At 41.9% G+C, this 26,940-nt stretch overlaps 1 protein-coding gene across 3 annotated transcripts; it reads right to left on the reverse strand.

The window, feature by feature from the left end:
- On the reverse strand, nucleotides 1-26,940 carry pih1d1 (PIH1 domain containing 1). Of its 3 annotated transcripts, none has more exons than XM_072693401.1 (11): nucleotides 26,864-26,940; nucleotides 26,427-26,550; nucleotides 23,396-23,453; nucleotides 15,368-15,556; nucleotides 12,108-12,169; nucleotides 11,900-11,981; nucleotides 5,617-5,713; nucleotides 2,783-2,815; nucleotides 1,911-1,989; nucleotides 1,588-1,731; nucleotides 1-87 (listed from the first exon to the last, which is right to left on the reverse strand). In XM_072693401.1, exons 2-11 carry the CDS (start codon nucleotides 26,505-26,507, stop codon nucleotides 52-54), a joined length of 861 nt encoding a protein of 286 aa, XP_072549502.1. In that variant the 5' UTR covers nucleotides 26,508-26,550; nucleotides 26,864-26,940; the 3' UTR covers nucleotides 1-51. The 3 variants fall into 3 exon arrangements, with proteins under 3 accessions (XP_072549502.1, XP_072549505.1, XP_072549503.1); XM_072693404.1 differs by having other exon boundaries at nucleotides 26,904-26,933; XM_072693402.1 differs by having other exon boundaries at nucleotides 26,805-26,875.

The raw sequence follows: 26,940 nt of genomic DNA on the forward strand, positions 1-26,940 counted from the left end.
TCCTGGTACAAAATAAAGGTTTTATTGGTAATAAATATCTTTACAGTAGAGTCATGAAGAGAGCACGGGCATGGTTACTGTAAGAACCTGCGAGAGAGGAGAAGGAAAAGACAGTGTTTATTCTTTACTCATGCTTCCTTATGAGAGTGCACACCTATAACAGATGCAGTGAGAGAGGTAGATGTGGCTTGGAAAGGACTGGAGATCTAACAGTAATATCAGCTTGTAATCATTCATTCATTGATTTTCTTATCTGCAATTTCCTGTTTGGAGTCATGGTGGGTGTGGAGCCTACCCAGAACCATTACATGCAAGGCATTCACCCACACACTCAAACCTAGGGTCAATTTAGCACAGTCAATTCATCTACCTTGTGTTTATTAGGAGGTGGGTTGATTGTTGAGTGTCAGGAAGAAAAAAAAAGAGAACTAAGAAATTCTTCTCTGTGGTGACTTTCCAGCTTACACTATGTCCAAATATTTATGGACACCCTTCTAATAACTGCTTTTAGCAACTTTAAGCAGCACCCACTGCTGACACAGATGTGCAGACGCACACACACACAGTTTGTGTAGTCCCTGTAGAGAAGTACTGACAATATAATAGGACACTTAGATAGACAGATCCCCACAAGCACCTAATGCCAGGTGTGGCCTGGTAGGGTATAAAGAGGGGTATAAAGCACCCCCAGAACTGAGGGGGGGGGGGGGGGTGGAAAGCCAGTCCTAAGTATTGAAGCTGCAATTTCCTGAAGTGAGGGCTAACGTACACATATGAAGGGGCCAAAACAACATTGGGACCCTGGATGCCTACATTTTATGCCGCACATTATTGCTGTCATGCAAAAAAACTTAATGTGGCAGCTGTTCTTTACACTGTGGCAGAATGCCATGGCCAATGGACCAATAGAAATGCTCCAAATAATCACTTGGAAAAAAATCTTTACATTACATTAACTCCCACTGAAAGTTGAGAAGGTGTTTTTCCTTCAACATTCCTACAGAAGGTGGTGGTGGTTCTCCATCACTGTGTTCATCATTAGAACATCTCCAAAGTTCTCCTCTTTCATAGAGTCTAGTATTATTCAGAGTTCTCCTCAGATCAACACCTGGTTTGGTGGTAAATCAGGGCTTAATGATGGTAAATCAGGTGAGCTGCTGCTGCTGCTGCTGCTGATGGAGTTGAACACATTCTCCACGCTGTGCTGGCTGGACTGGGGGGCGTCCAGGAGAAACCTGGAGGAACCGAGCTCTGTTCCTCAGACTAGCTCACACCGACAAGATCTCACTACTTTCTTTAGAATGAGAAGCTCTTGCTTCTCCTTTTTACTGGATTTATGTTCACCTGCTTTATCTGTTCTGATAAGATCTGGAGCTTCTACAGTAAAAACTCTCTTAATGCTGAGAGACATGTGGGATTGGTTGCCGAATCCTTCTGCACAGTGCTGTTTATACAAACGCAACCATTCCCACATCTCTGTGTGTGTAAAATAAAATAAAAAAAACAGAGAAAAAAAAAATTACGACCACTCACTCTGGAAAGAACAGCACACAAGGGACTATGAGGAGAATATGAGGCGACTATTACCTGAGTGTTGGTGTTGTACTGGGCAGCGCTGTTTTCTTGGTCAATCAGGAAGGGAAAAAAAATATCCAGCTGGAAGAGAGACGGCCGAGCGTTCAGCACCAGTCTGTCCTCTCCCAGATCCAGCAGGAGTGAGCGAGCTGACGTCTGAGATAAAGAAAGGAGAGAGTGGGGGGCAGAGAAGGGGAATATAAACAGAGAGATCATCAGAGAGAGTTCAGAGGCAGGTTGGAAGACTAAAGCCTTGGGGACACTACACGACTTTTACACGGCTGGCTAGTGTAACCCTTAACTTCATTTCTGACACTTGATCTGCTGTCACTCACCACTCCAGGCAGCTGGATCTCAGCTATCAGAAACTCTGCCTGTCCAACAGGGGGCTCTGCCAATAAACAGAACTCTGGACTGGAGACAAAGAAAGGAACCTGCTTAACAGAAGCTGCAGGCTTACAAAGACCACCAAGATCTCAATTCACTACACACAGACTCTGAACATTTATATACATCGATCAGCCATAATTTTAGAACCACCTGCCTAATACTGAGTGGATCCCCCATTTGTGACCCCACATCAGATCTGACCGATAAACCCAAGCACATGCTAAACGCCAGGTGTGGGCAAGCGGGGTACAAAGCCCCCAGCATTGAGCTGTGGAGCAATGGGAGAACTGTGTTCTCTGGAATGATGGATGGGGCTCCATCCAGTGCTTCTGGGATAAAAAAAAAGGTGGGGGGTGGGGAGGTGGTGGGATGGTGATCATCATCCAACATCCTGACCTCACTAACAATTCGCTGTTTGCTGAATGCAATCAAATTCTCACAGCAATGCTAATCCAAAATTACGTAGAAAGACGTATTCTCTGGATTGTAGAGACAGCTACTCCAACAAACGCTGCCTTTATATAAGAAGAAGCAATGAAAGAGCAGGTGTCCCAATACTTTTGGAAGAATGGTTGTTACGTGACCCACTTGGGGTCACATATTCTTGGGTTTGCATTTTGTAGATTTTGCTTAAATATAAAGTTCACCAGAGAGTCCAAGCGAACAGTGTGAGAACCAACTGATTTAATAAATATAACACAGTTGGTCAGTGCTCTCCAAATGCTGATGATGGCCATTATCTACTTGGAAAAGCAGATCGAGACAAACGTGATCTTTTCGGCAGAAAAAGTGAAAGTAGAAAGTAGTGTGAACTCACGTTTTAGCTGTAGAGGGCTGCGACTGGTACTCCCTGTTCAGAAAGCAAACATTCCCAATGATTAGAGCATTGCTTGAAACAGAAAGAGAGATTTAAATGACAATGATGATCCTGGAAATCCTGTTCTGGTGCCAAAAACAACCAAAAACAACCAGTCTCCACGTTTTGGCCCCCTGTTCCTTGTTTTTGGTTGTTTTTGGCACCAGAACAGAAAGAGAGAATTAAATGATAATGATGATCCTGAAAATCCTGTTCTGGTGCCAAAAACAACCAAAAACAAGGAACAGGGGGCCAAAACGTGGAGACTGGTGCAAATATCGCCGGCAGACGCCAGCAGCTATCATTGCATTAACTTTTCACAGCCATGTCAGTATAACCTGCTAAAAATCCTGCTGTAACCTGCAATGGAATGACATAGGCCCTCATTGCTTTTCAGACATTTCCCCCGAAAGACTTTGACGTTAATGCTTGTCCTGGACCAGCTGAATTCACGGCCAATTCTGACCAGGGGTTGGTTGCAAAATCAAGAAGGCCTACATTCACTCTACATTAAAGCCAGAGATTTCTCCTACCATTCTAGCACAAAAGTCATAATAATAGTAATAATAACAACAATAATAATAATATAATTTTATTTCCAAGCACAAATTCATGGCACCCAAGAAAACTGCACAAATAGGAAAATCACATACAAATAATAAAAAAAAGAAAACTGATATTAAAAATTGATATTAAGAGTAAAAGTAACCACCCAGGACGAGATACTGATTTCCATCATGTAACATTTCAGAGTGGGGTCGCCGAATGCTGAGTTGCATAGGTTCAAACCTCAAAAACACAAAAAAGTGCACCTGGAGCTTCATGGGATGGGTTTCCATGACTGGGCAGTTGTTATCTTTATTAATCTATAATTTATTATTTTTTGTAATTTATTAATTGATGGATTTAGAAAGATGTTAGCCATGATAGCCGTAGCCGTAATGTGTCCCAAAGAGCTTGTCTTTATGTCAAAAAGTGAAAAACAAGAAAAATAGTGAGATATTAATAATCACAGAGGTCAATAAATGCAGCTGCTAGTCCCAGACCCTGGTTATTTCATGCAGCCTGAATGACAGCTAAGTGCCGCTTTACTGAAAGGCAGCATTCGTAAGGCCACATAAGACCTACACATGTCTTCAATGACAACTGACATACACAACCTACATAAACATCACGAAGGCTGATTCCAAGCCCCAGTTCTCATTAAATCACAGGGTTTGCCACTGTATATGTTTCTACTTCATAAAGTTAGTTATGTAATTAAACAAATGTCCCTTTTGTCCATTAAGTAATGCTGTCAAAGCACTTATTTAGTTCTAACTCTCAAACAAGCTACTGAACCTCCAAGCAGCCCGGCTTTTGCAAGGCCTCTCAATCTGATGTTAGTACAGCGGTTTTAGTGGGTTAGTGGTCTGAGCTCCTTCACAGCTCACAGCAAAGGCTGCAGTGGTTTCCTCTCATATTGATGTGCTGATCTGTCAAGCTGCCACAAAAGCCATAAAACCATCACCTAACAACTTAATTGCTACCTTGTGTCACAAGGTGTGCTACAGTAGCATAGCACAAGCTGATGCTGTTGACTAGCTGGTGTTTATGGTAGCTGAATGTACTTAATGTAATTGGACTTTTACTGAAGCGACGTTTCTAAAAAAGGCTAAATGAAGCCTTGACCCGAAAAGTTCCTTCCAAAGGTTCATCTTAGTGATTCCACTTAGTGTAATTTGACTTCTACTGAACAGAGGCACTTCAACTGGTCACTCAGCACTAGCTCCTTCAGAAAACTGTCTGTGTGTGTTTGTGTGTGTGTGTAGTGCAGGAGAGAGTATGGGTTCCCTTGCGCTGTCGCTCTCTTTTCGACATGTTTATAAATGTGCTTCCCAGTTTTCCCCTGGAAAAGTGACGTTATCCTTTGGACAGGTGCTTTTACCTGAAAGTACCTAAAAAAAAGGCTGAATGAGGCTCTGAGCTGCAAACATGGGTTTAATCAAATACAGCAAGTTCCCAGAGCAGCCTGCATGCCGACAGCCTCCCCGCCCACTGCAAAGACAGGAAGTTGGACATTAGCCAAACACACCCACAGAACTGTGGATTAAGGATTTTCCATTATGTAGCACACCTTGTCTCCTAGACTCTGAAGCAGTGAAGCAGCCATTAGACGCAAAGACAGTGATCAGGTCGGAAGGTGGAAGATCCACGGCACCGGGTTTAAGAATCTTCCTTAATTCAACAAGCCTAGTCTCCTAGACTCTGAAGCAGCAAAGCAGCCCCACACCATCACACTACCATCACCATGTTTGACTGCTGGTATGATGTTTTCCTCATTACGCCAGATATGACGGGACCCTGGAATTTCACTAAGTGATCCAACTCGGTGTCATTCGACTTCTAGCTTCCCATTTTTCTGCGGAAAAGAAATGTTTCACTTCACAGGTGAATTTTCCAGAAAGGCTAAATCAAGCCCTGTCCTTCCAGTATGGCTTTAATGAAATAGATCAACCTCCACAAGCACGCTGCATACCTACAGCTTCACCTAGGGCCGCTACACGTGATCAGATCGGGAAGTTGGAGGCCTGCCATGAAGATCTACGGCACTGAGGAGTTTGGGGATTTTCCTTGATCGAACACGCCTAGTCTTTTGGTGACCACACACTTCATGACTTTATCTGGGTGTGTCCGAGCAGAGTAAACATTAAAGTATTCAACTCTAGATAGGAGAGCAAGGAGTGGCCGGGGTAATTAAATAAGACATGTATATGTACATGTAAGTGTGTGTGTGTGTGTGTGTGTGACATTACTTTGTGTTGAGCTCCTGAATTACTGGTTTGCCCTTGGTGCGAATGTTCTGCTCCGTGAGAGGGCCCATGAATTTTCTGTTCTTCAATATTTTTATGTCTAAAGGAAGGAAAGAAAGAAAGAAAAGAAATAAAGGTAAGAATTTATTTGTTGTGCTCTTTACATCACATCCTGAGAAATACACACCTGCAGAAGGTCTAAAGCTCTTTTTCTTTTTAACGGCTCTAGATGACTACTGCACCCCACACTGAACATGTAACATCTCTTTACCCATTTCTCAAAGCAATCACTGTAGAGAACATAGATGCTGGGGTTCCATTTCCTTCCTTTTTATAGAAATTTCTTTACAGAAGAGGCCAGAGGCGGAGTCAGACTTGCCTACTCATTTGGCAGACCCGCCCCCTTCTCCCTGACCAAGCCTCAGTGTCTCAGACCGCCTTCACTGAGCTTCCAGCGCAAAAGCAGAGCGGATTTCCCCCCTGGATTCTTAGTATACTCTGCAACGGATAAAATGCAGCTCATGGAAGTTCTACTACAACTCCGCTCCTACATGTAGCAAACAGAAAGGGTGACATGCAGGTCCTGCAGATGGCCGGTCTCTTCCAGCCAAGGCTGTCTGTCAATCACTTAATTCCTAAGTGTAACCCCGCCCTCTCTTCATAGAGCAGAGTAAGGTTTAAATTGATGGGGAAAATAAAAATAAATTTTAAAAAATGGGCCAATATCAGCTGCTGGACTTTGGAGATACTGCAGATGGAAATACAGTTTAGAGGAGGAAGATGAGATGGAAAATGAGCTGTTTAGTGATTGAAACAATATAGTGATGGGTGGAGCTAGGTTTATATGGCAAGTCATTCAGACCCTGAAGCAGCAAAACTACCAGCAGCATGACTGTTCTTATTGTGGAATGTTGTGTAAGCTTTACACCAGGTGGGACGGGATGCTGGCCTTCCAAACTGCCCAGTTTTTAACTCCTCATGTTCTTGCATAACTGTGAAACAGGTCTTTATGTTCCTCTTGGTTAGCCTTGGTTATCCCTTTCTAAAGATCTTAGCTAAGGTAAGTAGGGCCTGCACTCTCAGATGATTGTCTGGATTCGTCTGTAACTCAGGGAGTTTTCACACCTGCACTGCTTAGTCCGGTTAAATCGGACACTAAACAGCCGCACTGAGATCCTTAAGATCCTTGTGGTCTCGGTCCAGTCCCAAACTATCTCTGGAGCAGCTTGTTTATGGTGAGAACGTGATCTGACCTCAATCCGACCCCACTATCGCATGTACTCCTCAACTACTCCTCCCTTAGCCAGGTGTCTGTAGATAATTAGCTACTACAGCTATGAACGAGTGCCGTCACTGCCGTCGCTCAGAAATATGCAGGAGTCCAGAACACAGGACCTTCCTCCTGTATTTCCTCCTTTGCTGCTCCCGCCCCGGACAGCTTGGCTGAGCAATAAGCGGAGAGGACGCTCTCAGGTGATGTGTTGTGATGTTGTTTGGTGCGCCTGAATTTTCCATGAGTGAAAACAAACCAAACCGAGGGGAAAACCCTCCACCTGATTCAGACCAGAGCAATCAATTATAGGTGTGCCCTTACTGGATGAGTCATTGCTGAAGGTTTCTCCCTGTGGTTCACTGGAGTCCCAGAGCTGTAGAACTGGGTTTGTAAGCCTCTGGTGACCGTCTTTCCTGTCTATTCTGGAATTTGCAGCATACCGATCCACTTGTGGAAATCTTTTAGCTCAATTTTAAACTGCTGGAAGTTCTCTATCTAAGCAGTGTTTAGATGAAATGGATTACTGGCTGTAATCAGGGTGGACAGCAGGGTGTCTAGTTTAACTGACCCTATTCATCAACTACATTGCGAACAATTTGCTGAAGTGTTTGGGTGAATACAATCGGTTTACTGAAGGCCAGATAATGCAGACCTTGATTTTCCTCCAACAAATTAAATCATATAAAGCTGTAATTTCACCCAGGTTCTTTCTAGGTCTCTTGCTAAACTGTGTCTGATGATGTAAATCGACTGTGACAAAGATAAAGACAAACAGAAGAAATCGGGAGAGAGGAGGCAGAAAGAGGGGTTCAGCCTCTCCCAGGTGCCGCCAGGCCGCTCCTAACTACCATTAGGACTATATGCTCCAGGAGGTGATTTACGCAAGACATGAACACTGAGGTGGAGCGCGCTGGTGGAGAGCCTCCACAGGACTGAGTTAGGTGCACTTGCTCTGTACTGCCCTTAAGAGTCCAAATGGGTGGGGACATGTCTGTTTAGTTTGGTTTGGGTGGTGGTGATGGGTTGTGTTGAATGAAGGCAGACTGGAGTTCATTCAGACTTGCGTCCGTGTATTTCTGAGTTGTGCCGAGTGCTGGGCCACTGTGGCCACACCCCTTTCCTTAAGGGCGTTGCCTAAAGTTTTGCAACACATTTTTAAATAACATTTTCACAATGTAGCGGGAGGACCTGCGTCATGCACTTGCTCCAATGTTCTATAAAAGTTTAAAGACAAAATCCCAAAATCCCCTTTGATGAGATTGACGTAATGAGATTGGAGTAACTGTCTCTACTGTCCAGAAAAGCAGGCCTTCTACAAGATTTTAGGAGATGCTGGAGCTGTCGTCCTTTCACAAGGTCACTCAGGTTTGTGGGCAGTGGAGCAGATGGACGCCTGTGTTTCAGGGTGCATCCGTGGCTCATCTACACTCTAGTTTAAATACATACATAAAATTGCATGTGCCTTAAGGGTTAACAGACTTTCTGAAGCCATCCTGAGATGTTCTGGTAGACTGAGGTTAAGGGTAAGAAGCTGAGCGTAAGGGTCATGTGCATACATCCTGTCGCAACTGCTTAGAAACTTGGGGTAAGGCTGCCTGCAGACTGCATGAGAGCTGGCTGATGAGCTGCCTGACGTGTGTTTTCTGCACCACAAGTCCTCTGAGTCTCCTCTCTGTGCAAGAACAGCTTGCAACACATCCTAATCTAACACAGGACTGATGTGGCAAAGCATGCTGAGTGTCTGAAATTCAACTCTGACTTTTCTGCCCTGGAGTTCTGAGGCTGACAAGTAAGTTAACTCACTGTAGTAACAAGTTAGAACTGTCATTCAATTTAATGTGTGCAATAATTTACCATATTTATGATCACAGTTATTACCAATATGCCACTTTACTATATTTATATCATTTATATATTTATATATAACAAACACTCTATAAACCAAACACCCTATAAACCAAACACCCTATAAACAAAACACTATAACCCAAACACTCTATAAAACACTCTATAAACCAAACACCCTATAAACCAAACACTATAAACCAAACACCCTATAAACAAAACACTATAACCCAAACACTCTATAAAACAAACACTCTATAAACCAAACACCCTATAAACCAAACACCCTATAAACAAAACACTATAAACCAAACACCCTATAAACAAAACACTATATCCCAAACACTCTATAAAACAAACACTCTATAAACCAAACACCCTATAAACCAAACACCCTATAAACAAAACACTATAACCCAAACACTCTATAAAACAAACACTCTATAAACCAAACACCCTATAAACAAAACACTATAAACCAAACACCCTATAAACAAAACACTATAAACCAAACACCCTATAAACAAAACACTATAAACCAAACACCCTATAAACAAAACACTATAAACCAAACACCCTATAAACAAAACACTATATCCCAAACACTCTATAAAACAAACACTCTATAAACCAAACACCCTATAAACCAAACACCCTATAAACAAAACACTATAAACCAAACACCCTATAAACAAAACACTATAAACCAAACACCCTATAAACAAAACACTATAAAACAAACACTCTATAAACCAAACACCCTATAAACAAAACACTATAAAACAAACTCTATACAACAAACACTCTATAAAACAAACACTCTATAAAACTCTATAACCCAAACACTCTATAACCCAAACACCCTATAAACCAAACACTCTATACAACAAACACTCTATACAACAAACACTCTATAAAACAAACACCCTATAAACCAAGCACTATACAACAAACACTCTATACAACAAACACTCTATAAAACTCTATAACCCAAACACTCTATAACCCAAACACTCTATAAACCAAACACTCTATAAAACAAACATCCTATAAAACTCTATAACCCAAACTCTATAACCCAAACACACTATAAAACTCTATAACCCAAACACTCTATAACCCAAACACACTATAAACCAAACACACTATAAAACTCTATAACCCAAACACTCTATAACCCAAACACTCTATAAACAAACTCTATAAACCAAACACCCTACAAAACACTCTATAACCCAAACACTCTATAACCCAAACACTCTATAAAACAAACACCCTATAAACCAAACACCCTATAACCCAAACACTCTATAAACAAACTCTATAAACCAAACACTCTATAAACAAACTCTATAAACCAAACACCCTATAAAACAAACACTCTATCAAACAAACACTCTATCAAACAAACACTCTATAACCCAAACACTCTATAACCCAAACACCCTATAAACCAAACACCCTATAACCCAAACAATCTATAAACAAACTCTATAAACCAAACACCCTATAAAACAAACACTCTATAAAACAAACATCCTATAACCCAAACACCCTATAAACAAAACACTATAAACCAAACACTCTATAAAACAAACACTCTATAAACCAAACAGTCTATAAAACAAACACCCTATAAACCAAACACTCTCTAACCCAAACACCCTATAAACCTGACCTCCCTGACCATTCAGCTCCAGCTCCTTTACAACTCTGTGATCTGAACATTTAGTGTGTGTAGGCATTAGCATTAGCCTCTTCCTATGTTCTGAATGCTCCGTTTAGAGTTGGTTTAGAACCGGAGAAAGGAGTGTGGTTCTCTGGCTGGTAGAACAGAGCTTTTCCACCATAGTCTGGTTTCTAACCAGGCGGGATTCCAGAGTAAAGACAGGATGGGAGGAACGTTAGATCTTCCCAAACGGAGACTATGGAAATGAATAGCCGTAGTCGTTGCACAGCTAGCTATAACCAACCGAATAACTGAAAGACTTTTCCTCGTCTGACAGATTAACTTTATTTTATAGTGTTTATTCTTACACGAACGTTTGCAACTGTAACAACTGCAGTTTTCCTCCTGAGATCAATAAAGTATTTCTGATTCTGTTTGTGTAAGAATAAACACTCTATAAACCAAACACCCTATAAATCAAACTCTATAAACCAAACACTTTATAAAACAAACACCCTATAAACCAAACACTCTATAAATCAAACTCTATAAACCAAACACTCTATAAACCAAACACCCTATAAATCAAACTCTATAAACCAAACACTCTATAAAACAAATACCCTATAAACCAAACACTCTATAAACCAAACACCCTGTAAATCAAACTCTTTAAACCAAACACCCTATAAACCAAACACTCTATAAACCAAACACCCTATAAACAATCACCCTATAAACCAAACACCCTATAAATCAAACTCTATAAACCAAACACTCTATAAACCAAACACCCTATAAATCAAACTCTATAAAACACTCTATAAAACAAGCACCCTATAAAACAAACAACCTTGTTATCGATATCCCGGCGCTCTAACTGCTGAGCCACCACTGCCCTTATTATATATATATATAAAAAGCTCTTCATATGTCTATTGTATGTCGCGTGACAATCTTCGGGAATGTCAACATTCGGAAGGCCGCTGCCCACTGCTATAACAAAGGCAAAAACCCTCCTCATTTCATAATTGACTGAGGTGGCGTTACAGACGCAGCAGAACTGAACTGTTGACCTCTAGGGGGCGCACTAGCCAGGTCTGAAACAAAGTGTCATTTATCAGCGTGATTATCATGTGAAAATGTTCTTTGTGGAACTTCTCAACAGGGATGTCCCAAACAAGGTTTTTCAGGGCCAGCACAGAAAGAGAGGTCTGTTAGACTCCACTGGTGTCCGTTTGGATACTTTTGCTGCAGCATAAAATGTCAAGACTTTGAAAGTCAGAGGTGTGAGCAACTGCAAAGCAGTTCACATGCTGTCAACAATGAACTAAACACAAAAACGGAAGCATTAATAAGTGTTAATCACTAACTGCACTAACAGCAACTGGCAGATCGGCAGCAGGGTAGAGACATGTAATAATAAAGAAAATGATTTATGAGCAAATCTGGTGTGTTTTGACCTTACAAATATGAGCCTCAGCACAGGACAGCCTCACCTCGGCTTAGCTCCAAGCTGTATTTGTTCTCCAGTCCCTCCAGACACACTGCAATCAGAAACTGCTGGAACAATGTGTCCTTCTGTGGAAGGGGAAAAAAGAAATCCATCAAACCATGGACTTCCAGAAAAGATATAGATAGACCTGCTGCTTTTATATCTAAGTACCCTTAAACACACACACACACACACACACACACACAATATACCTGGCATTTCTGGAAGAATTCCTCATTAATCACCACATCATAGACGGTGCAGCTTTTGGAGCCTGGCAAAACAGAGAGATTTTATAAGCTGGACACACAGTGATGTCCAAAAACTCAGGAAAGCTAAACAGCAAGGGCTTAGAAAGGAACACTGTGCTGGCCTGAATCATCATAAATGACAAAGCAACCTCATTATGCCTGGAAATGTAATAAAACAAAAGGCTAAAGCATTTGCACAAGTGTGTATATATATATATATATATATATATATATATATACACACATATACAGTGCCCTCCATAATTATTGGCACCCCTGGTTAAGATGTGTTCTTTAGCTTCTAATAAATTTTAGAGTTTTTTTCTAAATAATATAGGACCACGATGGAAAAAAGAGTAAAATCCAACCTTTAACTCAAGTGAATTTTAAGAAGGGAAAAAAAAATCCCACATTAAGAAATAATTCTTCTTCATAAAATCCCCTGTTCCACAATTATTGGCACCCCTAACATTTCTTAGGAAATAAATGTAATTAAAGTATTTCTGTCAATTCTACAGTAGTTTACGAAGTTGATCAGAGAACATTTAATTAGTAATTCACAACTTCCTGTTTCCCTGGGATATAAATATGACGTGACACAGAGGCCATTTCTCTTCAACATGGGAAAGACAAAGGAACATACCATTCAAGTAAGGCAGATGTGTGTTGACCTCCACAAGTCAGGCAATGGCTACAAGAAAATAGCCACTCACCTCCACCTGTCCATATCTACTGTCAGAGGAATTATTAAGAAGTGTAAAACAACTGGAACAGTGGTAAACAAGCCTGGACGAGGACGCAGGTTTATTTTGCCACCACGCACAGTGAGGAGGATGAGAGGAGAAATAAAAAGGTCTCCAAAGCTCACTGTTACAGAATTGCAACAAATGGTAGCTTCTTGGGGTCACAAAGTCTCCAAAACAACCATCAGGCGCTATCTGCATGCCAACAAGCTGTTTGGGAGGCATGCACGGAAAAAAACTTTTCTCACTCACAATCATAAACGCAAACGTTTGGAGTTTGAAGATGGCTGAAGATGGGTCGTCACTGGGTCTTTCAGCAAGATAATGACCAAAAACATATGGCCAAATCTACACAGAAATGGTTCACCACACACAGAATCAAGCTCCTCCCATGGCCACCTCAGTCCCCAGACCTCAACCCCATTGAAAACCTGTGGGGTGAGCTGAAGAGGAGAGTGCAGAGGAGAGGACCCAGGTCGCTGGATGATTTAGAGAGAATTCCTCTTTTGTGCAAAGAGGAATGGTCAAAGATCCCTCTATCTGTATTCTCCCATCTTGTGAAACATTATAAGAGAAGATTAGGTGCTGTTTTGTTGGCAAAAGGGGGTTGTACAAAGTATTAACATCAGGGGTGCCAATAATTATGGAGGGCACTGTATATATATATATATATATTACACACACACTTGTGCAAATGCTTTGGCACCAAATTTTAAAAATTTATTTTGTCTTGTTACGGTTGTAAAAAAAGTAATTAGTAATTTGTAATGGATTACTTTTTAAAGGAAGTACCACAATACTGGTTCCCACTTTTAAGGAATGAACAGAATTCACTAAACCATTATAACTTGCATATGGACAAAATGTTATTTTATTATTATATTTTCAGCTTATCTTTTATTTTATCTATTTATATATATATATTATACAAATTACTAATTACTTTTTTTACAACCGTAACAAGACAAAATAAATTTTACTGATTGAAGTTTGGGTAAAACCTTTAGGTAAAACAGGTCAAATTACATGTGTTTATACATTTTTTTACACAGACACACTTCTGCATTTTCAGAGCACCGGACTATTGATGACAGGGTTGTGGGTTTGATACCCAGGCTCGGCAAGCTGCCACTGTTGGGCCCTTGAGCAAAGACCTTAACCTGTGTGTGTACAAAAGTAATGGCATATTAAGTAGATGACAACCACCACATGTCCCTTTCCTGTCGTCTGAAGGACCACACCCCATCACACCCAGTCATACTGCTGGCACCAAATTGGAAGCATCAGCATGGAATTTTGCACGTCCAACAAAACAACAAACCCTAGTTCACCACTTTCCAGACAGACACATTTTCCCCTGGTTTCTTGAAACACAGGTACCAAAGCAGCTTCACCTGTCTGTCCCCTGAAGTGCTTTTTATGTCATCATTTCCATCCAAATTCAAAGTGATTCTAAATGCTGCACCAATGCCAAGTGAGGGCGGCCAACACACACCCCCGGGCAACCGCTAGCAGCACAGCAGCGAAGCAATGTGGGGAGAGAGAGCGCCATCTACCCACCCTGGAGAGAGCAAGGCCGAGCATCAGCTGCCGATGGCTAACAGCATGACCGGGATTCGCACCAGCGATCATAGTGACAGCTCCTTAGTCTGCTCCTCTCCTAATCTTTGGGACATGCACAATCCTCCACTTGCAGTTTCACGGCAAGTCATGTGATGTAAGCAGGAAATGTAAATCAAACTAATTAACATGTTTTGTTTATTTACCAATATAATGGAAAATGCTGATCAGCCCACAGCCTTAAATCCTACTCATTCTAAATTTGTTGGTCAAATGTTTGCCTTTTTTCCTCCTAATTTCGTCTTCCCTGATACATGTGAAGCCGGCCACGCCTCCTTTTGAACTGGGTAGCCGACATGCTCTGAGGAAAGTGCCAGGTCCCCAGCTTCACTGCACCAGCTCACAAACGCCTGTGCCAGCCAACATCCCTTTAAGAGTGATGAGGGGAGATAGCACGGCCAGTTGTGCTCTCTCTGACTCCGGCTGCTGATGGCAAAGTAGCAGCTTGTTAATTATTACTTATTTACAGTCCATTACAGTCCACACCACACACACATCTGTACCAAGTGAAAAGTGGGGTGTTTCTGTTTTGGAGAAATGGAGAAATTGCTCTTAAAGTAACTGATTTCACACCTAAAAATAAAGGTGCTACAAAAGGTTGCCAAAGAAGAACCACTTTTGGTTCCACAAAAAACGAAAAGTTTGTTCCAGCGAGTGTGAAAAATATTTATAAATCTTTATACCAAAATACAAATCTTTACATCAAGTGGCCAATTTCTAATACAAACATACTTTTCTTTATGGAACCAAAAGTGTTAAAAGGTTCTTCTATGAGTCCCTTTGTAGCGCCTTCGTGTCCACAAGCATCACCCACTCCATATTGTCCACCTGTAGCACAAAATAACAGACAATGCTTACTGTTGTCCATTTCAGTGTGGGCTTCACCAAGGCTCATGGGGACTTTGTATCCTGTGGGGTCGTCCGACTCCAAGAGCTCCACCAGCGCATCCTGGGACAGATGGGGAGGGGGAGGGACGTCCTGTGACTGACAGATATTCACGAAGACTTTCTGCTGGTCTGTCAGGGAGGAGGTCTTCAAGCACATGCCTGGAAGGAAGGGAGAAACAGTAACAGTAACAGCTGCAGATGGCACATCAGCATGGATGGGTACCAGCATTGAGCTGATATGACCGATCATGGGCCGGATTCACAAAAGTGTCTCAAGAAAGAAATTCTTCTTGGATGTGCTTTTGTTCAGAACTTTACACTGAAGAAAAGATTAAGATAAATTATTATTATTCAAATATCAGTCACTGCTGTTCAGTAGCGTTCATAATCAGCACGTATTACCCAGTTGTGGGGCTGTATTACTTGCATAAACAAAGATCGAATCATACTGGTATCAGCAGACAGTCCGGTTCTGACGGATCCGGGGCAAAAGAAAAACTTGATCAGGACATCCCTATCTGATTGTGTTGCTTAGCAACCACACTGTAAACCCCAATACATCAAGTTTTCTCAAACTATTCGAGATAATTTGTTGCCTCAAATGAATTTAGTTCTTAACAGATTCTTCAGTCGCTTGTAAAACTGTATAGATCTTTAGGTTTTGGAGAAGGCTCAGATTTCTCAGTGCTGCTAACCTTATGTTTACTGTTCGCTCTTGGTCAGAGTGCTATCAATTGGTGTTGAACAATTGAAATCAATTTGCTATCAATTTGTGTTGAACAACCTTCAGATCAGAGTTTTTTTAAAAACATATAAAAAGCATATACATGTATAAAAAATGTGCATATACACGCACACACACACACACACACACACATATATAAACACATAGGGTGTGCATAGGGAGCAGGTGTGTTCAATTTCGTAGTACAGCTCTCACACTCTCTCATACTGGTCACTGAAAGTTCCAACATGGCACCTCATGGCAAAGAACTCTCGGAGGATCTTAAAAGACGAATTGTTGCGCTACATGAAGATGGCCAAGGCTACAAGAAGATTGCCAACACCCTGAAACTGAGCTGCAGCACAGTGATCAAGATCATCCAGCGTTTTAAAAGAGCAGGGTCCACTCAGAACAGACCTCACATCCAAATGCTGTTTTTAAAAGATAGGTGTAGAAGTGCTGTCAGCATTGCTGCAGAGATTGAAGAGGTGGGGGGGGCAGCCTGTCAGTGCTCAGACCTATGGCTGTCACCCCAGAAGGAAGCCTCTTCTGAAGTCTGTACACAAGAAAACCCGCAAACAGTTTGCTGAAGACATGTCAACAAAGGACATGGATTACTGGAACCATGTCCTATGGTGTGATGAAATAAAGATTAATTTGTTTGGTTCAGATGGTCTCAAGCGTGTGTGGTGGCAATTAGGTGGGTCGCAGGGCAGTGATCCAGCATGATAATGACCCCATGGTAAAGGTGATGGACTGGCCAAGCATGTCTCCAGACCTAAATCCAATAGAACATCTTTGGGGCATCCTCAAGCGGACTGTGGAGGAGTGCAAAGTCTTGAATATCCGCCAGCTCTGTGATGTTGTCATGGAGGAGTGGAAAAGCATTCCAGTGGCATCCTATGAAGCTCTGGTAAACTCCATGCCCAGGAGAGTTAAGGCAGTTCTGGAAAATAATGGTGGCCACACAAAATATTGACACTTCAGGAACTTTCACTAAGGGGTGTACTCACTTTAGTTGCCGGTGGTTTAGACATTAATGGCTGTATATTGAGTTATTTTGAGGGAAGAATACATGTACACTGTTATATACGCTGCACACAGACTACTTTTCATTGGGTCAGTGTCATTTTGTCAGTGTTGTCCCATGAAAAGATCACCATAGTGATTTCTGACTGCTCTCAAAGTTCAGTTATTAGTGCTGTGTTTAAATCTGAATAATAACTTCTTTACATTATAATTATTATCATCATTTCTTTGCATTATTTGAGCAGTTGTATTTGAGCAGTTGTCGTTTCTGCAATTTAACACTCTAAATAGCAGATATTTTTATTTGGAATTTGGGGGAAAAGTCCATGGTTAATAAAATACAACGCACATGTTCATTTCCCTAAAACACACTGCCTAGAAATAGTAAAACCAGAGAAAGTGATCATGTAGGGTGGTCTCTTCACTGTTTCCGCAGCTGTATATAATTATATATATACACACACTCTGAGATCTTCCTGTCAGCTGCCTTTATTTGCCTGTGGTGTGTTTTAGAGTGGAAGATCACAAAGCGTTTATGTCCTGTACCAGAAACTCTGTCAGACTGAAGATTCCTCTTAGACTCTCCACTGGACTGTTGTTAAATCTTTAATCTTTCGGGAAGTCCTCTTGCTGGTTCCAAGCTCTGATAGCGAAGCGGTGACTGACCATCTTTGTTCCATGAGACATTCAAGCATGCAGAATGTGGAGTTCCAGTGAGCTGGCACAGTTGTAGCCTTTTGAGTTGCCAAACACTTTCTGCAGGAGTTGCTTTTCTTCAAGTGCGGCTGTGGCCTCCTGGCAGGCTACGTTTTGGGCAACATTACCCATGGTGCGACCCTCTGCCCTCTCTTTAGTTTGACTCCAGTCACCAGCAATCTGTATTAAAAGGGGGGGTCACTGTCATTGTGCCATAACTGCTTGCATAACAGTATCTCTTTTAGGGACGATGTATCCTGGCCCCAGAGTTCCCATAAGCCTCTTATATCCTGCACTCTCAATAGTCAAGTCAAGACATGAGGGATCAAAGACCCCCCAGTGAGCAGCCAACGGCGACAGTGGCAAGGAAAAACTCCCTCAGAGCTGGGGGAAGAAACCTCGGGAGGAACCAAGACTCACAAGGGGGACCCGACCCGTCCTCCTCTGATCAGAACTATTTATTAATTATTGATAAAAGTTTCCAAACCATCTGAACTGTTGAACTGCTCTGATCATAATCATAATATAATAATCATGGTGTAGATAGTTAATAGAGGTGATATTAATAGTGCAGATAGTTACCATAGAGTCCATTTAGGTTTGAACATGGTCATTAAACAGGTAGCAGTGGTAGGAGGGTGTGCCGCTGGTCTGGTATGGCTGGTGGTGGGTGGGGGGCCTGCTGGTCGGTCTGGTAGGTGGCAGCTGGTCTGATGCAGGTAGAGGGGACCTCAGCGGGCAATTTTCCAGCAGGTCGGGCTGGGTGACCATTTACTCAGAGAAGTAGTATTCAGGGGGCAATGAAATACATGCCATGCTGTCGGTAATTGCTAGATTCCCTTTCTCAGTGAGTGGGGGACTAAAATCGAAACTGTTCTAGGTTAATCTCAGGTGTGAGGATGAAGCAGACGAGCCATGGCCGTCTTTACCACTGTATATAGGATGGGCCTAGCAGAGATATACACCACAGAGTTATTGCCTGGGAGACTGGGGTTTGATTCCTGGTCTGGGTGACTGTGCTGCGCTACACCAGTAAGAGTCCCTGGGCAAGACTCCTAATACTACATTGGCCCGACTCTGTAATACGAGTAACCCTGTAAGTCGCTCTGGATAAGAGCATCAGCTAAATGCCATTAATGTAAAGTAATGTAATGTAAATCTGTCCAAATACTTGGAAAAATGCCCGCCTATGCAACTTGCTACATGATTTTTTTTCTCTGATTTGCCCAAACTAACTCCTGGTCCCCAGATAGTACTCTGTGGTCTTATCTGGTCATGCATTTAGAGATATACCAGTTATAAACCTGAACTCTATTTAAACTGGTATAAAACCACTAAAGCACACAGCTTGTATAATACATGCCTGTTCATTCATCACCAGTCCTGCCAGAACTCTCCAACAGGGAGTTTCAAGACACTGTTAGCATTGTTAGAGAGTGTGTGAAAGGGCAGCAACCATTAATGTGTAAAAAGGCCCACTGTCATTCAGTTTAAGCTGCTCACAATTACCAATGCACTTGAAATAGAGACAAATCGTTCGGCCTAACGAACCAGGAGAGCCGTAAAAACACCAAGATGTTCTCAAAGAAAACTCTCTCTGTTGGGGTACTGAGATTAAGCTCGTTGAAGAGGAGATGAAGCCAAAGCGTAAGAAATAGAAACGTCTGAACATGCCCTCGAAAAGCATGATCTGTTCAGGAGTTTGTTTCACCAGGCGCTTTTCAGCTGCCGCATATGGCTACGACTTTCTGAACATGAGACTTTTACAGTATAGGAACTGTCTCAGAAAACAACAGGATACTCTACAGTCCAGATTTTGGCAGGCACTCCTTCTAACGAGGCATTTCCCTACTTTCCTTTGCACCCATTGCTGTTTGGCAGATATGCAAATGCGCGCTCACACACAAATTGAATATGCCTCTCTGGAGATAACCATGAACCTAGCGACAGCAAGCCTAATGCCATGCATGAGCTAGAGGGGTATAAAGCCCCCAGCATTGAGCTCTGGAGCAGTAAAAGAACTGTGTTCTTCGGATTTATGATGGATGGTGCTCCATCCAATACCTTTGGGATTTGGAGGTTGGGAAGTACCACTGATGTCAGAAGACGCAATAAATTAGCAGGTGTCCCAATACTTTTGTCAATATAGTGTATCGTGTTGTACAATACAGCCAGTGGAAGTGTTCCCTGCACCTGAAGGCGTTTCCATGTTCCACTAATGAAATGCACCGTCTCAGGGCTGGAGGTGGGACCCCTGGTTTTGCTTGTGTGTGAGGATTTAGGATCCAGGGTGGCTGGTTTGCAATCTAATGAGGCTGTTTTGTTTTTAACAGGGGTCTCACTTACTTGATACTGACTCCCTGTGGTTTGACCCCCTTAGCAAATCTCTGTATAAACACACTTGCTCACTAGGTAAGGGTGAGAGCCACTCATTGTGCTTTTGTGTAGGGTAGATCTGGATGGTTAAGCAGATCTGCTGTTTTTTTCTGTCAATTCTACAGTAGTTTACGAAGTTGATCAGAGAACATTTAATTAGTAATTCACAACTTCCTGTTTCCCTGGGATATAAATATGACGTGACACAGAGGCCATTTCTCTTCAACATGGGAAAGACAAAGGAACATACCATTCAAGTAAGGCAGATGTGTGTTGACCTCCACAAGTCAGGCAATGGCTACAAAAAAATAGCCACTCACCTCCACCTGTCCATATCTACTGTCAGAGGAATTATTAAGAAGTTTAAAACAACTGGAACAGTGGTAAACAAGCCTGGACGAGGACGCAGGTTTATTTTGCCACCACGCACAGTGAGGAGGATGAGAGGAGAAATAAAAAGGTCTCCAAAGCTCACTGTTACAGAATTGCAACAAATGGTAGCTTCTTGGGGTCACAAATTCTCCAAAACAACCATCAGGTGCTATCTGCATGCCAACAAGCTGTTTGGGAGGCATGCACGGAAAAAACTTTTCTCACTCACAATCATAAACGCAAACGTCTGGAGTTTGCTAAGCAGTACTGGAACTTCAACTGGGACCGTGTGCTTTGGTCAGATGAAACTAAGATAGAGCTTTTTGGCAACAAATGCTCTAAGTGGGTCTGGCCTAACACAAGAGCTGAGTATGCAGAAAAGCACCTCATGCCCACTGTGAAATATGGGGGAGGATCAGTGATGCTGTGGGCCTGTTTCTCTTCCAAAGGCCCTGGGAACCTTGTTAGGGTGCATGGCATCATGAATGCTTTGAAAAACCAGGACATTTTAAAACAAAATCTGGTGGCTTCTGCCCAAAAGCTGAAGATGGGTCGTCACTGGGTCTTTCAGCAAGATAATGACCAAAAACATATGGCCAAATCTACACAGAAATGGTTCACCACACACAGAATCAAGCTCCTCCCATGGCCACCTCAGTCCCCAGACCTCAACCCCATTGAAAACCTGTGGGGTGAGCTGAAGAGGAGAGTGCAGAGGAGAGGACCCAGGTCGCTGGATGATTTAGAGAGATTGTGCAAAGAGGAATGGTCAAAGATCCCTCTATCTGTATTCTCCCATCTTGTGAAACATTATAAGAGAAGATTAGGTGCTGTTTTGTTGGCAAAAGGGGGTTGTACAAAGTATTAACATCAGGGGTGCCAATAATTGTGGCACACATGATTTGATGTTAAACAATTATTTCTTAATGTGGAATTTTTTTCCTACTGAATAAATTCACTTGAGTTAAAGGTTGGATTTTACTCTTTTTTCCATCGTGGTCCTATATTATTTAGAAAAAAACTAAAGAACACATCTTAACCAGGGGTGTCAATAATTATGGAGGACACTATATATATATATATATATATATATATATATATATATATATATATATACACGCACATTATATATATATATATATATATATATATATATAGAGAGAGAGAGAGAGAGAGAAAATATTGACATTTCGAAATTTCACAATATTATGTTTTGCAGTACTGTATTGATTATCAAAAACAGTATTGATTTTGAATGAATAGATCATTAGATTTGTGGCAGACAGTGGTCCATTTTGTGTCGTGTTTAAATTCCTTGTTTGGTAGGTGTGAAAAGTGTCTCAGACCATGGCCCAAAGGGAGACGCAGCCCATGTGGTAATAACAGCGGGACATAGGTTTATCATGCAAAGTTCTTTAGTGCGCTCGCTAAACTGCTCGTGAAACTAGAGGCGCTCCGAGTGATCAGCCAGAGCATCTACACTTGTGACATTTACATGTGAGCGTCGCAAGAGGATGCCATTGGCACAAACAGAGCTAACAGCCAACAGGAGGGCAGTTACATGTGTTGAAGTCCCTCCAGTGTGCTGCATGCAGCTCAGTGGCGAAGTCAATAAACAGTCTAAATTTAACCCTAAACTTAACCTTAAATCAACTCTAAATCCTAACCCCAAATTAAACCTAAACCTTACCCTTAAATCAACTCTAAATCCTAACCTCAACTAAAAAGCTAAACCTTACCCTTAAATCAACTCTAAATCCTAACCCCAAATTAAACCTAAACCTTGAATCAACTCTAAATCCTAACCCCAACTTAAACCAAAACCTTACCCTTAAATCAACTCTAAATCCTAACCCCAAATTAAACCTAAACCTTACCCTTAAATCAACTCTAAATCTTAACCTCAACTAAAAAGCTAAACCTTACCCTTAAATCAACTCTAAATCCTAACCTCAACTTAAACCTAAACCTTAACCTTGAATCAACTCTAAATCCTAACCCCAACTTAAACCTAAACCTTAACCTTAAATATACTCTAAATCCTAACCCCAACTTAAACCTAAACCTTGAATCAACTCTAAATCCTAACCCCAAATTAAACCTAAAACTTACCCTTAAATCAACTCTAAATCCTAACCCCAAATTAAACCTAAACCTTAACCTTAAATCAACTCTAAATCCTAACCCCAACTTAAACCTAAACCTTAACCTTAAATCAACTCTAAATCCTAACCCCAAATTAAACCTAAACCTTACCCTTAAATCAACTCTAAATCTTAACCTCAACTAAAAAGCCAAACCTTACCCTTAAATCAACTCTAAATCCTAACCCCAACTTAAACCTAAACCTTAACCTTAAATCAACTCTAAATCCTAACCCCAACTTAAACCTAAACCTTAACCTTAAATCAACTCTAAATCCTAACCCCAAATTAAACCTAAACCTTAACCTTAAATCAACTCTAAATCCTAACCCCAACTTAAACCTAAACCTAAACCCTAAATCAACTCTAAATCCTAATCCCAACTTAAACCTAAACCTTAAATCTAACCTTAACCTTGAATCAACTCTAAAAGAGAATTGCTATGGTAACTGTAGTCTTGTTTGGAGACCAACAAATCCAACACTAACGTTTGATCTTGCCGGAATGTTTGACTGTCTGTCTGTTTGACCCCGTCCAGCAAGAACTTCACATGCAGGAGATTGAGCAACAGATCAAAGTCTTTGTAAATAAGCAGCAGCGGGTTACAGAAAGGCTGAGGTTACACAACAGTCACAGACATGCTATTTGAAGACTAACCTGGCTGTGGGCGGATGACTTTGGATGGAGCACCATCACTCTGGATTTTTCCCACGGTCTAAAACAGGAAAGACACAAACAAGCATGTGTAAAACACTCCCAATCACACTACTCCCTTGTTTGTCTCGGCTAGGAAGAGAACGTTAAGCCAATGGTTAAACCTCAGAGAACAAAGGAGCTCTTCAAGGGTTCTTCAGTAAAAGCAAGGTTCTGTGTAGTACTCAGTAAAGCACCCTTCTGCTGTTCTGACCTGATGCACTGCCAGACACCAGCTTCTTGGCCTCCAGCCACTGCCCATGTACTTCTTGATATACTAGAGTTTGCAACAGGCTTCTGCAAATCCCACCAAAGACTTACTATGATGTTCGAGTCAGGCGACAGTGACAGCCACTCCAGAATCTTCTAGGACTTCTTCTGAAACCAAGCCTCTGTGGACTCTTGAGGTATGCTAGGGATCACTGTCCTGTTGGAAGGTCAGATGAAGCCCGATCGTCAGCCTTCTCACAGAAGGCATGAGGGTCTTCTCTTAGGATTTGCTGATACTTGATTGCCTCCATCTTGCCCTTCCTCCACATGCTGCAGGTTTCCAGTGCCAGAGGAAGCAAAGCAGTCCCAGAACATCCCAGAGCCACCATCTGAACCCAACTGTCACCTGATTGAGAAGCTCAGGGTGCAAATACTTTTTCACATGTGAATCTTTATCCTTAATAAACTGAATGCTTATTAATAAGCTGCACAGTGTGTTTACACGCCTTTTACAAATACTGTAACGTCCTTCACTCCAGCATTTGTTGTGTCTGTAAAGCTCAATGAGGTGCCACAGTTGAGTGGCGTTGATTGATGGCATTCACAGTATCAAAGAACTGCACACCTAAACACACCCTCCAGACGTCAGTGCTGGGAAGCGTTCTCACACCCACGTTCAACCATATGACTGAAAGGAGTGTTGACTGCAATCTGCCATCCACAAGATAACTTTACTGATTTACAGCCATGGTGCTGAACTCTACAGCAGCCGACTGCGACAAGCAATGGTTTACCGCCTTCAGATGATCATTATGAATGAGGTTAGGGATGTAACAAATATTTGAACAGGCTGAGACACATCCAGAACCCTGCTGCCCGACTACTCAGCACACTTTCAGCAGCAGCCGCACTGGCTTCTGCTTCCAGGCCACATCCAGCTTAAAATCCTAATACTGCACCTTGTTAACTGTCCAAACCTGCAGTCTCATATACACCCACCTGTTTACTTAGGTCTTCTGAAGCAGGCCTTCTTAGCAACCCTCTTGCAACCTTATCTAAAACTGGAGCCAAATCGTTCAGTGCCACTGCCTCTGGAATTCCTTATCACAGCAGCTTAGAAGTCTTTCCGCCTTCAAATCACTAACTACTAAAAACGTTCCCTCTGAGCTTCTCCAGTTAAAGCGTTATTGAGGTTCACCACCGTTTAAATAAGTGCAGATATATATATACATATATTTTTTTAGACGGTATAACAGTACGAAAAAGAAGTGGATGCCGCTCAACCCGAGGCAAATCACAAAAATAAATAAATAAATAAATAAATATATATTTTTTGATTTTGTGATTTACCTCAGGTTGAGCGGTATCCACTTATTTTCCATACCGTTATACCGCCTAAAAATAAAAATAAACATTGCAGGTATTGAAAACAAGCAATTATGTTTTAACATTGTTATTGCTTTTTTAATTCTTATTTATATTGTGTATATTGTGTAAATTATTTATCTAAATTTTTGTAACTGAGTGTCCTGCTATCCCTTTCTGCTGTTACACTGAGAATTTCCCCACTGCGGGACTAATAAAGGACTATCTTATCTTATCTTATCTTATCTTATCTTAAATCAATCCTTTAATAAATGTTGAAACGTCAATCTGACCAATAGCTTGAAAAAACGCCTTTAGCAACAATAACTTGAAGTAATGGTTTTCCGTTTGACGATCAGTCTCTCCAGATTCATTCTGACCCACTTCTCTTCACAACATTGCTTCAGTTCATTGCTTACTTTGTGGGCATTTCTTTATACGCCGCTCTCTTAAGGTCCCGCCACAGCATTTCAGTTGGGTTGAGGTCTGGGCTTTGACTGGGACAGAGCAACACCTTCATTCCTCCGATTTCTCAGCCGTTCTGCTGTGAATCTGTTACTGTGCTTGGGATCTTTGTCCTGTTGCATGACCCAATTTCAGCATGTGGGATAGATGGGCTTACATTTGGCTCTAATATACATTGATATACAGAGGAAGTTGTGACTGACTAAATGGCTGCCAGATGTCCAAATAATTACTCCTCCATCACTGTGCTTCTCATCTGTCCAAAGGATGATGTTCCAGACATTTTGTAGTTAGTTCAGACGCAACATTGCATCCTTAAGCTGTGGTTCCATGTTCTTTTTAGAAAGATGACGCTTTCTCCTGGAAGCCCTCCCAAAACAAGCCATACCTGGAACACCAGGATTGGTGACAAATTTGCCACTGGTGCCCTGAGGGTGAGGGTGTGCTTAATTTTTCACTCCCTGCTTCTGCATTTTGGCTTCATTTTGGGAAATTAATAATGACCGTGCAATCGGTCATGTGGTGTTGTTCATCTGAGCTGGTATTTAGCTCTCTCAAAGCCTTTCCAAGGACCAGATGTTTCTTGTTATTGTGTCCTGATGGTGAGTGTGTGTGTGAGTGTGTGAGTGTGTGTGTGTTTTCTGTAACTCAATTCTGATGTCAGCACTTGGCCGTATCTGAGCTTGAGGGGCTTTAAACTAGTGATGCAAGCTTGGGTTACTTTCTGGAGGCCAGTCAAGCACTTCTGCAAGGCTCTCCGGATAAGACCTCTGGAGAGCTCTCTGTGTTTTCCGCACACTGGCTGGGACATGCTGAGGAAGGCTGCAGCCTAATGGGAGCTGTTCTCACACTGAGTCACACACATCCAGCCTGCCCGGCTTCATTCACTGGGGTCACTGTAGCATGAGAGGTGTGGGGACAGGATCAGTGCTCGCTCCGCTGTTAAAGGCTTTACCTGCAGTAAGAGCTGCTGGTAAAGCTCCTCTCGCCTCTGCTGCTCCAGTTCACTGTTCAGGAGAGACGAGTCCGTTTCCATGGCTACACGTTAGCTCAGCGGGACAGCCAGCTGCGCTTAGGAGCTGCAAAACAAACCCAAAATCAGCTTTAACGCCCGATAAAGCCTTTATTAAAACACAGCAGAGCGACAGCTTGATTACCTGTCGCGTACAGTATGAACTGGGACAGCCAGGAACATATCTGGGCAGATATGTTTGCAAGTTTGGCTAAAATTACTGTAGCAGTTAGCTAGCTAGCTAGTTAGCTTAACAGCTAGCGCTAGCTAACTAACATAGCTAACTAACGTTAGCGATGAAGCGATTTACCAGCGATTTACCGGCGCTTTGCAAAGCTCTGCAAGTGTTTAATCAACCGAGCTATTAAAACACCGGTTACCAAATAATCGGCTTTGTTGGGGACGATTTAGCTGTCAGACCTTTCACATGCTACCACACCGTCCTCCACACGAAGAC

The sequence above is a fragment of the Salminus brasiliensis genome, chromosome 12 (assembly GCF_030463535.1).
Source record: "Salminus brasiliensis chromosome 12, fSalBra1.hap2, whole genome shotgun sequence".
NCBI lineage: Eukaryota > Metazoa > Chordata > Actinopteri > Characiformes > Bryconidae > Salminus > Salminus brasiliensis.